At 37.6% G+C, this 17046-nt stretch overlaps 1 protein-coding gene across 5 annotated transcripts in view; it reads left to right on the top strand.

Annotated features, from left to right (window-relative positions):
• ADAMTS5 (ADAM metallopeptidase with thrombospondin type 1 motif 5) overlaps positions 1 to 17046 on the top strand; it is a 60269-nt gene that overhangs the window by 24664 nt on the left and 18559 nt on the right. For all 5 annotated transcript variants that reach the window (XM_063702785.1, XM_063702784.1, XM_004062645.5 and 2 more), the window contains 4 exons: positions 8515 to 8798; positions 10216 to 10399; positions 11092 to 11267; positions 13228 to 13403. In XM_063702785.1, coding sequence (XP_063558855.1) covers positions 8515 to 8798; positions 10216 to 10399; positions 11092 to 11267; positions 13228 to 13403 — 820 coding nt within the window. The remainder of the gene's footprint in view (positions 1 to 8514; positions 8799 to 10215; positions 10400 to 11091; positions 11268 to 13227; positions 13404 to 17046) is intronic.

Genomic DNA, 17046 nt, shown 5'->3' with positions numbered 1-17046 from the left:
GATCATATGTGGGTATGTACTGCCAACGTCCTTGGTGGCATTTTAGCTATGGTATTTTGGCTTTTGAATTGAAAAATTTCAAAGGAGAAGCAGTGTGGAAGACCACACAGAATGCCTAGCTAGTGCCCTGAAAGTCTGGCTTTTATTCCTTCTTTTACCACTAGCTTCCTGTGAGAACTTTGGCAGACATCTTGGTTTCCCTGCTATTAATATGACTCTCAGAATTATTTGTTACATGCCTATTATAGGGGTGCAGTTAAGGTGTAGGTGACAATTCTACTGGATTCTCTTTATGGCAACATAAGCCCAGAAGAGGAAGCTTTCTAGATTTGCACTGACTAGAAGAATTTGGTTTTATCCTGATAGGAGATTCTCCTGAAAGTAGAGTAAAAACTGCATAACAGAAATAGAAAAGCAATCTGAATGATGGGAAAACACTTTAAGAACTTCAAAAGAAAATCTTTGGCATTATCCTTTAAATATAGTTCAAGAGCACAACATACTTTATTAAATTCTGTAAGACTAGGATTAGTGCTGTAAATTACATTAAAATACTGAGGAAGTTACAATTTTTAGAAATAATAAATTCTGACCCCTAAGTAATCTTTGAAACAAGCTGTTGCAAATTTCCTAGCATTCTTCAGTACTTTAAAGTAATAAAAACACAGGAGGATAGATGCATTAGCACTCTAAAGAATCATCAGACATTACGTAGCTGAAATTTCCTATGTTACAGAAATGGACATATTCTCATTTATTTTATGTTCTCTTAAAATTTGTGTTTCTAAAACTAGTAGTTAAATTGAATGTGACAGACATTATTGATCATAATAATTTTCTATAAAATTACCTCATGATATACGGTTCAAAGTTGCATAATCTATGACAACTGTCTTTTTCCCAGTTCCACAAAGTTTATGACTTAATGTCCCACAATTTTTTAGTATGTTGACTGTTTTGAACTGTGGCTACGTAATACCAGAACAATGGACAAATTCAAATTATTTCAGACATAAAGAAATTCAGCTGCACAGTTCTCTGATACCATGGAGTCAAAATATGTTCATTAACCCATTCTTGCTCCATTCGTGGTGAACAGGTAAGGCTTTAGCTGCCTGTTACTATATATTTGTATGTCTCATTTTGAAAAGCAATCTGGGTCCAGCTTGGTTTAAAATATATCTCGATACAAAAAAAAAAGTTCCTTTTTAGTTGAAAAAATATGTCAATAATTTAAAGACTTGGAAACAACAGTAAGAATTAACGTCTGAAGCTTTTTCTTTAGACCAGTATTACAACGGTAATTTTATGTTTAGCTCAGTTTACATTGTGGATTAAATGCAGATAAAGTCCTAAAATGAATGTTACCTTACTATCATCCTATCTACATTGATCAGGTCAGTATCTCATAAAGTCCTTCTTGGGTGGAATCTTAAGTCTCCACGCATAATATTACTTTTCTGTTTTACTGCTTTTCAGGTTTTCTGAAAATAAAATAACATTAATATTTTATTTCAAAATCACACGTTACACATTCCAAGAAGTTGAGCTAAACCTTGAATCACTAAATGAATGGATTTAGTTGCTAAGGCAGCAAATACTTATGGCTAAAATGAGACCAGATTTTTTTCCCTGTGCAAGTATTAGGTCAGCTAATTACAATGCTGTGGAGAATTTTGTTCCTAATTTTGGAATGATTCATTTATTTCACGTTTATGGAATTTGTGATCTTAATTTCTATGCAGTAAATATGCTTTCAGCATTGTCTTCATTTTTAACATTAATTCTATATTTAAAAGAGTCCATGCTCTGATTTTTTAAAGATTTTATAACAATTTACATATTTTTATATCTCTGTTTCTGTTCCAAAGGGCTCATGATAGAGAACAACTAAGAACATAATTTTAATAGAAATAGATCTTGTTCATTTGCACTAATAAAAAAGTATCTAAATTTCTCGCGTATATATATTAAATAAATTCAATTATCAAAATTCCTTGAGCAGAAAATGCTTATAGTTTACTTATTTAATCTTTTTCATCCAATCTAGACTTTCTCACTTTTGAATATGTTGGTTTGGTTAGGCAGCCTTTTGTTTCAATAAAAATAATCCTATTTTATCAGTAGCTTATAACATGAATAAAGTGATTTCAGAATAACAAAAACCAAAGAAAAGCAGTGTGGCACAATGACAAAGCTCAGTTGTGTCTGTCTTACTTTGTTTCAAAAGAGCATACTCAGATTCAGAATTGAAACACTGGTACTCCCTGTAGTGCTATTATTTAAAGATGAATTGAAATAACTTAATAACTTTTAAATTGTAACCAAAAAGCTGACTTAAGTCAATGTAAGTGAAAGTGTGGCCATAGAAACTACTAAACCCACTTTAGAGATGATTGAGGTGCTAACATTTCAACTACAGAGCATGGGAGAGAACTAAGAAGACAGTCACAGTCCAAGATGATAGAATAACAAACAGATGCATCTTTGTTAGAAGACTAAACGATGTCACAAAACTATATTATAAAACCTTTTAACTTTACTCATAGAAAGCTACACAGGCTTCCACTCAGAGCCCATTTATTGGTATTTTACAGTTCTACCATTTTTCTGTTCTAATTTTCTAGGCCACTCAATTTTTTAAGCAATAAAATAGTCATGATGGATGAGGGTGGGGAGACTTTAGACAGGTAATCTGAGAGCAAGAAATGATATTATTTAACAATAAGAGAAAAGCTGTAAATAGCCCCAAAACATGAAAGGCACAGTGGTCTGGTACCATTTTCTAAAGGTCAAAAGCCCTATCTCACCAACATGGTCCCTCAAGTTAGTGCTATATTTCAGCATGATACAATAATTGGCACACAGAAAAAATTGATTTTCAGTTATCTAGGAAAGTTAAACTGTGACCAGTATAAAGGCAGAAAAGCAATTGCTATTTTTAAGCAGGTAATCTGACAACACATATACAATTTTTCAATGGTACCTAAAGAGTACATTATAAATGGGAATTCCATTTATGTCTAATATCTTACCCCACCCCCTCTCACCTTCAGCAATACTGGAGAAATGAGGTCGGAGAGTAAAGTTAAATTCAAAGCATTTGATTTATTTTTAAAATTATTAGCCATAAGTAGCTGGACATTTGTAGCACTCGTCCACTGCCAAATGTAAATTCATTAGTACTGAGTGTTTCCTGATTTAGTTCCAACAAGAAATATGCAGCAATTAGGTTATGGTTGAAAAACCAGTGTGCTCACTGTAAAGTCACTGTGTCTGCAGATTTGTGATTCAGAAAAGGAGAAGCCATGTCTCATGGGACCCCCCCTACTCCCAACCTTGACCAAGATACTTGTAGACATTCTGCAGTGTTTATACAAGCTAGCTCTAGGCAAGCTGGCTAGGAGTATGATCCTCAAAAATAAAGGTAAGCACTGGCAAAGAAATTGTGCAGTGAAAGCAGGTTATTGAATTTCCTTTCTCAAATGCTTACTAACCTTGAGTCCAGAAAAGATAGCTGTGTCTGCTGTATCCCTGAGTCCACAGTGCCAGATGATGAGAAAGGCCACGACTTATGTAGATACAGCTCAAGAACACTCACAACACAGGTTGCTAAGGAAAATCTATAGATGGTTTTGAAAATTCGTCATGTAGTGTAAAGAGCTAAGTTTACAGCCACTTACTGAACACAGAACTTTGCACATAAAATGATATTGGAAAACCAGTTCTCTGAATCTTTTGTTAAGTATAGACTGTAAAGCTAGCCAGGAGAGCTTAACATCAGTTTTTAAGCTGGCGTTAATAAAATTCAAAGCCAACACTGTGGTTGTATCTTGATTTTCATACTAAATATGCTCTTTAATAGAGTGTGAAAATAAGACATATAGTTTAAGGCCACGGTGACTTATATTTTTAAAAACATTCCTTTATCCTCTATCACAGGGAATCTTTAATTTAATTTCCTTGCCATTACATCTGCTCAACAGTATACCTAATGCATCTAGCAGCTTCACACCCAGACCCCTTGAATTGCTTTTTGACAACAATTGTCTGGTTTTTTGAAGTGCTCTTGTTCATTCTTATATCACTGGGCCCAGAAGGAGTGATCAAAGAGCAGGCAAATGCACCCATTTTTCTTTTAACATTAGACATTCAAGTAAAGACCTAAAAGCTGAGGGGCAAGGGCAGTGAGATGAAGAGTGGAAGCAAAGGGAGATTGTAAGCAGTGGTGTTAGGCTTCTTCGGATGAGTTTCATTAGGAACATTAATTGATTTCTCCTGCATCATGAATATTTGGGTCATGCTTAATTTCATACCTGCATATTGAAAAGGAAGAGAAGATGGAAATAATGTTAGTGCTAGAAATAGGGAAGAAAAATTTGAAAACAATAAAGAACAACAACTTTGAGACCGGGCATGGTGGCTCACTCTCTGTAATCCCAGCACTTTGGGAGGCCAAGGTGGGCGGATCACCTGAGGTCAGGAGTTTGAAACCAGCCTGGCCAACACGGCGAAACACAGTCTCTACTAAAAATACAAAAATCAGCTGGGCATGTTGGCGCATGCCTGTAATCCCAGCTACTCAGGAGGCTGAGGCAGGAAAATCACTTGAATCTGGGAGATGGAGGTTGCAGTGAGCCGAGATTGCACCACTGCACTCCAGCCTGGACAACAGAGCTAGACTCCATCTAAAAACAAAACAAAACAAAAAAACAACTTTGATAACTTTGGTTAATCATTAATATGAGAGACAAATAGTACTATAAGTCAGACATATGAAACTAGAGATTTTTCTGTTCCGTTTCCTGGAGGCGTGGCATTCCTTCCAACACCTTTAGTGGAATTCTGCCAACACATTTTCTTACTGGTTCGCCTCAAATCACAACATTTTACTTTTTTTTTGCCTTATTTTAAGCATTAGTTTAACATGAATGGTAAAAACATGTATGCAATATGCACACATTCCTATTGACTTTCTTTCTTTTCTTTCTTTTTTTTTTTTTTTGAGACGGAGTTTCGCTCTTTGTTGCCCAGGCTGGAGTGCAATGGTGCGATCTTGGCTCACTGCAAACTCCATCTCCCGGGTTCAAGCGATTCTCCTGCCTCAGCCTCCCTCCCGAGTACCTGGGACTACAGGCGCCCGCGACCACACCCAGCTAATTTTTGTATTTTTAGTACAGACAGGGTTTCACCATGTTGGCCAGGCTGGTCGCGAACTCTTGACCTCAGGTGATCCACCCGCCTCAGCCTCCCAAAGTGCTGGGATTACAGGCATGAGCCACCGCACCTGGCTGACTTTATTTTATAGTCTATCCATTTATAAATATACAATGTTAAAACAAAAGGAAGAAGGAAGGAAGGGTCAAAATGTTCCCAGGAAGATCCAGATCAAATTTCAGACTACGATGAATTAGAAAATATGTGAAGTAGATGTGAAGAAGTGGTTGAGAATAAAATTAAAACAGATTAAGAAAAAAATCAGCAGTAGGTTGGATGCCTCTAGAGGTCACTAGAAATGATACTGAAAGGTTGATCAGTTTCCCCTTCTACTCCTTCCCCAAACTGTATACATTTCTTAAACATATAAAATGTATATCCAATCTGTTATTACTTAGATTTTAAACATTTTATACTGTAAGATTCAGACTTAGGCTCTGTATTGATTTTTGTTATTGTTTCTTGGCACCATTCTGCCATTTGGTAGAGATGCTTGTACCTATTTTGTTGCAAAAGGACATAATTCAATGTAAAAATGAAATTATATATACTTTGGCATAAACAGAAATTGATGCAGCTACAAATCCTAGTACTGAGAACATTGGCATAACACATTAATTGCAATTCTGAAATAAATTATTTTATTTTAAGCAAGAAAAGATCATCTCCACATGTATGACCTCTAAGGGAAAATTATAGAGCTGATATATCTTATTTTGAATAGAAAGCTAATGTGTTATTTATTTTTAAAACTTACAGTTCTAAGTTAAGCTTTTTAAAGAGATGCCACATCTTGAAGTCTCCTTGTTGGAAGCCGATTTCAAATTGTTTGCATTACACGTTTCTTTTTCACTTGTCATCTACTAGTGAGGTAGAACAGGTGTCAGTGACTGTGTATGCATAGTCAGGTGGTGAGTTATTTTGACTCCAGAAAAATGAGATAGATCCATGCCATGTGCATGCACACATGGTAAAGACTTCCTAGCTAATATTTAATTACCCAGTCTTATGGTCTGTGCTTTTTAGTAAAATTTAAAAAAAAAAACTTTCTTAAAACAGCACTTTTGAAGAATTGGAAAACATTATTGCAGACTCAGAGATTTGTTGACAGTCTTCTAACATCAGCAATCTGCCAAGCATCCCCTAGTTTACACAGTACTTCTTTTTTGATTCTGCAATGAAGATAATGTTTTTCATGGAGTTCTGAAGCCCTAATCGCACTCTGTCTTATAAACAAAGCTTAGTGAGCTTTTACTATCATTCTTTCCTATTGGCTTGATGTTCGTGTTTTTCTTTTAACTTGGTGTTTTTCTCCCAAAGTTCTCTTTGGCTGGATTCTTATTTTTAATGCTTTTTCTGGCTTGCCTTAAGAAGCTTTACCTCTTCAAACGTTCTGGCTCAGAAGTTAAATAGGAACTTTGCTCTTTATTCATTTTTATATAATGCCCCCAACACAGATTGACAAATTCTAAGGTATTCACTTTGAAGAAATTTGAATGTAGTCCTTAAAAATTTACAGTATACTTAAAATATGCTGAATATTCTATTTCTCAGTGGCACATAAGGATTTGAATATGACTTTTTTGTTGAATAAAAAGAATAACTGTAATACATCTAAAAGACTGTTAAATATGCTGGGATACAACTACCATTGCTTTGTATTTTTCTGGTCACCCTTAAGATCTTTGTTAGCTAATTTCACATTTACAGTATCACAGTGAGAAGAGAAGCATTATGCAGATCTTGAAAATAAATTAGGGAGAGGTTAGCTAACTTAGCCAGGAGCACTCAACCATTTAGTATTTCACCAGAGTAAGACTTCAGACTGGGTGTTTCTTCCATTAAGCTCAATATCCACCACTTAAAGGATCCTTACACATGGCTGCCCTTCAGCAATACAATCAGGCAGCTACTCACATGCTAACAGAAGCCATATGGCATCAGAAGAGAAGGGCAGGCTCTGAGCATGAAACCATAACAGCTGTGTGACCTTGGGTAACTGGTCTGCCTCCTATGGGCCTCAGTTTCCTTATCTGTAGGATAAATAAAATATGCACTAGAATCTGCCTGATGGGGTTGTGGTGAGGATTAAATGAGCTCATATATGTAAAGAATGGAGAATAGCGTGTGTAACAAATATTTGTTATTTTATTGCTATTATAATAATTGTGTAAATCCTAAAATCAAGTAAACAGAAAAATACAGAAACAGATGGGCAACATGCATGCACATGTGGGTGACAAAAGAAAATTAATGATGTTAACTCACTGGACAGGGATTCTTAGGGAAGCTTTTGCGGGGAGGGGAAGGAGAGGACGAGGAAGCAAATTTAAGGTTTTGGATTCTCATCGTCCATGTTCCAGCTTCTGTGGATTCCCCATCTCACCCCTCTGCCTGTACACCTTCATATATAATGCAATGAGATGCCTACCTTGTTTCGGCAGATAGATCCAAATACTCAACAAACACCAATTCCATTAAATAGACATAAAGCAAAGAGTATAAAGACTAACTTAATCCTAAATTATCAAAGGCTATTTTTTCTTTTTTCACTGCTCCTTTGTTCTGTGAATCTTGAAAACTTTTTATTAAAATTATATCAGTCTGAGAGAAATACTTTATCTCCGTGACTTTATTGGAAGGCCTTCAAAGGTAGATCTGGATCATTTTTCTGTATTTCAGATACCTAGTGTGTTTTCTAGAACATTGTAGGTGCTGAACAAATGCTTGTCGAGTGACTGTAAGAATGAATGAGGAGCCAGCTTGGCTATTATTTATGGAATTAGTGGAAAGGAGAGATGTGATAGGCACATGGGGAAGGGGTGAGTCAGAAATGGGTAATGGGTTATACAGATAGAGTGCCAAGGACAAACTCTGTTTCTCAAAGTGGTAGAGTAAATGCTTCATTATCATTATTATTATTATTATTATTATTATTAAAATTCACCATCTGATTTTCTCTAGGTCCATCCCAATTTTGTTTAGTGCCTTAGCACAAGGGCTATTTTCACAACTAATCATTACAGAATCATTTTATTCCATCACACCCCTGCCAACCTCACCTCTGTTGTTACAGACACTCCGGAGCGCATCACTCCTGAGAACCCTGGAGGGTATCGTGTGTCCAAGGGGGCGCCCAGCCTTGTCCCCACGGAGTCCCTCTCCAGAGTATTACACTACAGATTCATGGGTGCCTCGTGCTCCAACACCAGCCAGGGCATTTCATTTTTAGATCCATGATTTTAGCGGTTTGAAACCTAAACACAGAGCCGTGGTCACTCTCAGTTATTCTTGTAGGTAACTGTTTGCTGGACCTACCACGAAAGCAGATCCTGGGCCCCGAAGAACTCCCAGGACAGACCTACGATGCCACCCAGCAGTGCAACCTGACATTCGGGCCTGAGTACTCCGTGTGTCCCGGCATGGATGTCTGCGCTCGCCTGTGGTGTGCCGTGGTACGCCAGGGCCAGATGGTCTGTCTGACCAAGAAGCTGCCTGCGGTGGAAGGGACGCCTTGTGGAAAGGGGAGAATCTGCCTGCAGGGCAAATGTGTGGACAAAACCAAGAAAAAATATTATTCAGTAAGTGATTTTCTCATCAGTCAATGCCTGGAGGCCCAAGAAGTGAAGTGCATTCTTGTGATGGGTATGGGCACTGTCCTCAGAAGGCTTTATTTTCTAATTTAAAAACTTTTCATTTTGAGGTTTATTTACAGCTTCTTCTTTTACCCGCAGTAGCCATTCTCAGTGATCCGAGATTTACTGGGGAAAATGCAGATACTGGGAATTTATTTGCAGTTTACATCTTTTAACAAATACTTATGTAACTCAGATTCTGTCTAATTGAGACCCCAGGTAGGACCCTATTAATTGCTTTTGGGAAGTTTACTTTCAAGCTTCTCTTGCTAAAGTTATCAGAATATAAGTATTTAAATTCAGTAAGGAGGTAATAGCAGAGCTGATAACATGTGGTCCTTGTACATATTTGGTGAGCTCCAAATGGTCACTTTTTTCCCCTTGACAATAAGTTAATCTAAATTTAGGAGCTAAAGTAACTTATGACTGCTCCGGGGAAACACGTCTGCCACTATATACACAGTCCAGCTTCAGGTCAGCAACTGCCCTATTAATTTTCGAGGCCTAAGTAAAATAAGTGCTCGCTCTCAACCCACAAGATTTGCAAAGTCCCTAGAAGAGAATTATCATGTGCCCATTGCCTGTATCTTTCCAGGGTATCACCCAACCATTCATCATCAGATAACCTGATGCAGTCAGCCAGAGGCAATTCACAGATTCCCTCAGCAAAGCAGCTGATCATATTCTTCCTTTCAGAATCTCTAAGCTCCCTCCAGGAATGTTTCCAGAGAAACAGACTTAGGTTGCCATAAAAGGGCTCTTCCTTCCCTAAGGGGTGTGTCTGCATGTATGGCGTGAGTGCATGTCAGTATATGTCACATCTAATTAGGAATTAAGCCAAGTTGGGTCCAGTACATTTATGAATGTCATGGAGTCGGTCACAGACAGGATGTGGGATGTCAGCAAAGGGACTGCAGAGTTTTACTGCTAAAGAGAGGCAAACACAATTAAATAATGCCCAGTGCCATGCAGATCCTTCAGCATGTTTCAATAAAGATCCAAGATCAGAGTGGACAAAAAGTTACCATGGTTCAGTGATATTAACAGAGATGGACCATATTAGAAGACATAATTTACAATGGTCCATAGAAACCAAAAGGTAATAATCTTTGTGGAGTGCTCAGTACTTAGGATGATGCTTTCAGATCTTCTAGTGCTGGAGTTGGGAGGGTGGAAAAGATGAATTGCTTAGCACTGGAAATGTGTTGCATTTCCAAAGCATGATCATGTTAAATTCAGTGAAAATATAACTGTATCTGTGACAAAGTTTCCACTTTGTCATTAAATGCAGGTGATTTCCAAATGCACACTTTCAATGTTTTTCTCTCATTGGAGTTAAAATATATTCTATTTTCTGTTTCAGACGTCAAGCCATGGCAACTGGGGATCTTGGGGATCCTGGGGCCAGTGTTCTCGCTCATGTGGAGGAGGAGTGCAGTTTGCCTATCGTCACTGTAATAACCCTGCTCCCAGAAACAACGGACGCTACTGCACAGGGAAGAGGGCCATCTACCGCTCCTGCAGTCTCATGCCCTGCCCACCCAATGGTATGCTGCTCCCAAGTGTCAGCAACCATCATATGCTACATGTCATTTGTATTCTAGCAATAATGAATAAGGGAAGCTGGGGAAATAATATTAATCTTATACTGCACAGTTCCACCAATATGCAGATCAATAACAAACACATATGTGTTTGTTTGTTTTTTTTTTTTTTGAGATGGAGTCTCACACTGTTGTCCAGGCTGGAGTGCAATGGCACAATCTTGGCTCACTGCAATCTGCACCTCCTGGGTTCACATGATTCTCCTGCCTCAGCCTCCTGAGTAGCTGGGATTACAGGTGCATACCACCACACTTGGCTATTTTTTCTTTATTTTTTATTTTTAGTAGAGACGGGGTTTCACTATGTTGGCCAGACTGGTCTCACACTCCTGACCTTGTGATCCACCCGCCTCGGCTCCCTAAAGTGCTGGGATTACAGGCATGAGGCACCACGCCCAGCCACATATGTGATTTTTAAGTTTTATTATAAGCAATATTCAGAGAATCGGAATAAATAATCACCATTTTGAACTCTATGTATAGATAAAATCCATCAGCATTGGTGAGTAAAGAGACTGTGGGAAAAAAAAAAAACACGTTTGCATCTTCCCCTAAAAATTAACTATTTAAACCCACAAGAATATATCCAAGTTTCAGAACTGATAAGGTAATACTGAAACATGTTTGTTTTCTAGGTAAATCATTTCGTCATGAACAGTGTGAGGCCAAAAATGGCTATCAGTCTGATGCAAAAGGAGTCAAAACTTTTGTGGAATGGGTTCCCAAATATGCAGGTGTCCTGCCAGCGGATGTGTGCAAGCTGACCTGCAGAGCCAAGGGCACTGGCTACTATGTGGTATTTTCTCCAAAGGTAACTACACACCAACTGTCCAGAAGCAGTAGGCGTACTGGTGGAAATTATTTGGTAGAATGAAGCCTGCGGACGCCAGATGTAAACAGTTATTAGTTTGGGGTCAGTTAGATTTTGGAAGGTTTTTATTTTCATCTCTATAACTTCTATATTTTCAAACTTTACACAATGAATAAAAATTATTTTATAAACAGAACAAGTAAATGTTTTAAAAGCTATATTTAAAAGGTGTAACTCACTGTAAAAGGTGTAACTCACTGTCAAGGAAGGCAAAGTGTGACCTTAACTTTAAAGTAACCATGAAAACAACTAGTATTTCCTAAGCAGCATTGTAAAGGAGACTGTAAAGCAAGAAAACTTTTTCTATTTTTCTATGATTTACTTAAGAATTCCTTTGATGAGCCGTGGAGATGGGTTTCAAGATCATATACCTCTGACTCAGGCTTTTGAATAAGTCAAGAACCCTTAATATGAATCAATGTCCCTCTAGTTATATATGTTATAATCCTTGTGTATGTGTATAATATTTGTGTATGGAACATGCCTTATTTTTCACAAGTGAGCATTTTCTAAATCTATAGCAGAGTTTTATTCTTATGGTCAGTGTTATACAGCAATGTACAAATTTGTAAACAGTTGCTACATTTAAAATCACCTATGGCTGGGCGCAGTGGCTCACACCTGTAATCCCAGCACTTCGGGAAGCTGAGGCGGGCAGATCACAAGGTCAGGAGATCAAGACCATCCTGACCAACATGGTGAAACCCTGTCTCTACTAAAAATACAAAAATTAGCTGGGTGTGGTGGCACACACCTGTAATCCCAGCTACTCGGGAGGCTGAGGCAGGAGAATCATTTGAACTCGGGAGGCAGAGATTGCAGTGAGCCGAGATCACGCCACTGCACTCCAGTCTGGTGACAGAGCGAGACTCTGTCTCAAAAAAAAAATTACCTCTGAAACTTGGCCTTCAGATATTTATAACGTGTTATTGAAAAACAAGCTAATGTCAATTTATGAAATTTTTTAAAGCTCATGTTTTTATTAGAAAATAATGCATTTTCATTTAAAAATATTACACAGAAGTAAAAACATAAAAATCACCTGAAAATACCACCATCTGCAGAGCTATTAACCTGATAAAGTATATTCTACTTCAATTCACACACACACGCATTCACAACATACTCATACACGTGCATAAAAAGAGTTTTCTATATACATAAATATAAAATTTACAGGCTTATTTATATATATGAGTGTATATATATTACATATACTCATATGCACAAGCCACAATCTATATACACACTGTTTTATAACTAGCTTTTAAACTATACACTAATCCGTTTATTCAAAATATATTCAGTCTCTTCCAGTAAGTCCATTAATCTAACTTCCCCAGACTCCTTTTTCTGTACTAATTTGGTTGTGTCTATTTCAGTGTCTGACAGTTCAACACACAATAGGGAATGCTCTCCAACCATGACACAGTTTTGAATGTCAAGTTTAGATTTTCAAATTTGTCATTATAATAACAACTATGCAACAAAGAAGGATCTTTGCATTCTCAAGCCTGCTCATATTCAGTTCTGCACACAAATGATAGTCTGAAACACTAAGTGAAAAGATTACTTCTATTGTAAAAAGCCAAGATTGTACCATGAGAATGTATTATGCATACAAAAACGAAGATGAGTACCTTGTGTCTCTTAACACATTCAGAGGTAAGCTTAAGAGAGAAAATGTATAACCTAGGCTTATCCAAAATCTGCTTTCTGGCAATATGCCAAGGATTTTTCAGTTAGATACTTCTGGAAACTATGTTTTTTGGCTTTTTTTTTTCAATGGACTGTCCATACCAATCAAACTCAAAAAATCACAAATGAACTTACTAGTTGACCAAAGGAGCAAATACTGATGCAAACATTTCCCACTGCTAATGCATTTGCCATGATTCAGGTGACCGATGGCACTGAATGTAGGCCATACAGTAATTCCGTCTGCGTCCGGGGGAAGTGTGTGAGAACTGGCTGTGATGGCATCATTGGCTCAAAGCTGCAGTATGACAAGTGCGGAGTATGTGGAGGAGACAACTCCAGCTGTACAAAGATTGTTGGAACCTTTAATAAGAAAAGGTAATATGATAGAACCTTTGTCTTTATGTGAATTGAACAAAGCTTTAGACTCTTGCAAAATTGATAAAGGAGGATTCATATTACATCATAAGCTATCTGTATGAGGAGGTCTAACGTGGCTCTAGAAACACATTTTAAGTATGAGAAGGAAGAGACAGGAGATGAATAAAACTCTGGTTGCTCAGGGAAAACTCATGCCGCCTCTGGAAGCAGATAAACTGCAGTAGCCATGGGAATCAATAGCTTGTAGAGTCAGAAAACTGAAAAGAAAAAGTGGGGGACATTCCACTTTAGTGATATCTTGCAGATCTATTGTTATTCCTAAAACATAATTTAGGGAAGGTTGGTTGGTTTTGATCTTAACTATATTTTTAAAAACAAATTCTCCTTACACTGTGTTTTCCTTAAGAAAATATTTCTCCTTGCAAAATGTAAGTTCATTGCAATGGTGTGGGCAACAATCCTAGTGAAGTATCCTGGTTTATATCTAATCTCTAAAGAAATATATACAGCAGTGTCTGTCTCCTGCTTCCTCTTATGGTCCTAGATTTTTGCTTTAAATATTCAAGTTTATGAAGTACCAATTTCTGGCATAAAATATGCTATCAGGTAGGATGACTGAGTTGACTAGAGTCTGGTAAAATACAGGCTTGCTTTTCTTCCCAAACCACTCTTAGGCTGAGTGTTATTAGTCAAATGTATCTGTATTCTTGATGTACGTGCTGTGTTGTCTGTAACTTGAGAGTAATATGCAAACCAAATTAACAATAGGATTTATTAAAATAATTAAACATGTTAATGTAAAAAACTATAAATTTTCTCTGATGTGATTTGAAAATATATGGCTGAAAAATTTATTCTGAGTTAAAATATGCATTACTAATTCTATTTGCTAATGAAATAATTATTCACCTAATTGTGTTAGATCATCTATGTCAAAAACCCTGAATGCCCAATTATATCCTGCATTTTTATATGTTTCAAAGCTATAAAACACCTTGGAGATGATCAGTCCAACCTTCTGTTTTAAAAATGAGTTGGACTCTGAAAATATAGGAGTTAGCCAATTCTCCATGGCTGATGAATGCCAGAGAAGAGCAGACACCATAACTGAAATCCTAGAATACACAGGTCACTTTGAAAAAAAAAAAGAAGAGAGATAGAAGAGAGAAAGAAAGAAAGAGAGAGAGAAAGGAAGAAAGAAAGAAAAAGAAAGAAAGAAAGAGGAAGGAAGGAAGGAAAGAAAAAGGAAAGGAGGGAGAGAGGGAATTCAGGAATCAAATTAGAAACAAAACTACTTTTAAAAAGTAATACCTTATACACTTTATGGTACATATTCTCTTCTATATAAAGTTATAAACCACTTTTAAAATTGCTAAATTTAGCATTTTAAGTATTTTTGTGCTGACAACTAATATCTGCACATTTTTTCACATGAAAAAGAAGAAATTCATTATAGCAACAAGTGGTGTGCAATGTAACCACCTGAAAATTGGTTTGACCAAGATTCTACTATGGTACAAATGACATGTTTGAGTAGTTCAAATTAATTACCTAGGGAGGCCATAGTAATTTATATGATTTATGAAAAAGAACATTGATCTCATACTGGAATATTTGTAATCAAGCTTTGGCTCAATGATTCCTTAGACATGTGATCTTTGAATTGTCACCTAATTTCTTTACCATGAGATTTCTCAAAAGTAAAGTGGAAATACTGGTAATTATTATCATATGGTTAATAAAACTGTTGTGAAGGTGAAATGAGGTAATACATATTAAAATATTTCATCAAGTTTAAGCCCATTCACAATATGACCCTAATCTTAACTCGCTCCTCCCTCAGTTTTCCTCATCTCAGTAAATGGCAACTCAGTCTTTCTACTATTGAGGCCAAAACTTTGGAGGCATGGTTCATGTCTCATTTTCTCTCACACCCCACATCCATCCATCAGCAGATCCTGTCAGTTCTATTTCCACCACATCTCCAGAATCTGGGTGCCCCTCACCACCATGACCGCTCCCACCGCAATCCAAGTGTTCATCAGATCTTGCCTGGACTAACACTGCAGTCTTCTCGCTGACCTCTGGATCCTTTGCTCCTCAATCTCGTCTTACCAAGCAAGGGAAGCCATGGCTATTACCTAAACCAGATCATTGCATTCCTTTGATCAATAGCCTCCAATGGCTTCCATCTTACTTAGACTCAATACCCAAGACTGTTTTGTAATCTCTAAGGTGCTAACAGATCTGGCCCCTTCCCTCCTCTATGTCTTTTCTACACTGTCCCTTTCTCATGCTCTGCTCTGACCAGAATGCACTTTCTGGCACTTCAAAAACATGACACCAGGTATGAGAATACTGTTTCCTCTGCCTGGAACACTTTCTGCTATTAATGAGCAGTACACTTTCCAGAATCTCTTTAGGTCTCTGTCAAATATCACCTCCCCAGATGGTGGCTACCGTAAATGTAGAAGAGAACATCTCCTCCACTCCCACCAATACTGTGCAACTTCTTACCTTATTCCGTTTCTTCACAGCTCTTATCAATTGATATCACCACATATTTTGTTTGCTGGGAGCGGACTAAAACATCCCTTCCCTGAGAGCATGCTTGAATATAAATGAATATATTTCTTCATGACAGACATTGCCCTTGGCACTGTGCAGATAGCCCTGAACAAAACAAGATTCCTTTGCCCTGCCAGCCATACTTTGTAAGAGTTGTATGAAAATTGCATTCACTTATGGTAGTCGGGAAAGCTGGTTAGTGTCTGGGGTTTAAATGATACCAAGCAGGATGTAAAGAAAAGGAATCAGGAATATCAAGAGAATCATCTCTTACTAAGGCACTAAAAAATCAGGGCACTAATACTCAGGTTTACTAGTGCTTGTGAAACTCAGTTTGAAGACCTGCAGCAATACTGACCATCATACTAATTCTCATCAAGATGAGATAAGCTCTAAGGAACAAGGGTAAACACCCAAAAAAGCTTCCCTTACCCTTTATTCTTTATTTTACTTACTCCTTACTGGGCATCATTTAAACTCTGCACATAACCAGAATTTAATTTCATTTAACTGCTATAACATATGGCTGGCAGGGGTCAGGATTTTATGCCTGAGGACATAGTGAAAAAGAGCACTAATTGGGAGTCAAGGGCCTGGCCTTATTTTTTTTTTTTTTTTTTTTTTTTAAGACAGAGTCTCACTCTGTTGCCCAGGCTGGAATGACACCATCTTGGCTCACTGCAACCTCTGCCTCCCAGGTTCAAGCGATTCTCCTGCCTCAGCCTCCAGCATAGCTGGGATTAGAGGCACGGGCCACCATGCCCAGCTACTTTTTGTATTTTTAGTACAGACAGGGTTTCCCTATGTTTGCCAGGCTGGTCAGGAACTCCTGTCCTCAGGTGATCCCCTTGCCTCAGTCTCCCAAAGTGCTGGGATTACAGGTGTGAGCCACAGCATCCAGCCAAGCCTGGCTTTTAAGCCTAACACTGCCACTAATCAGCTCTAAAGTGAACTTGTTCAAATACTGTCATATATCCCCATTTCATACTCTTTTTGTGTAAGATGTTATATTTATCTCCAACTACCTTCTGTTTAGACAGGATCTCATTCTGTTACTCGGGCTGGAGTGCAG

This window comes from Gorilla gorilla, chromosome 22 (genome assembly GCF_029281585.2).
Source record: "Gorilla gorilla gorilla isolate KB3781 chromosome 22, NHGRI_mGorGor1-v2.1_pri, whole genome shotgun sequence".
Classification (NCBI taxonomy): domain Eukaryota; kingdom Metazoa; phylum Chordata; class Mammalia; order Primates; family Hominidae; genus Gorilla; species Gorilla gorilla.
This window is presented reverse-complemented; position numbering and strand designations above follow the sequence as displayed.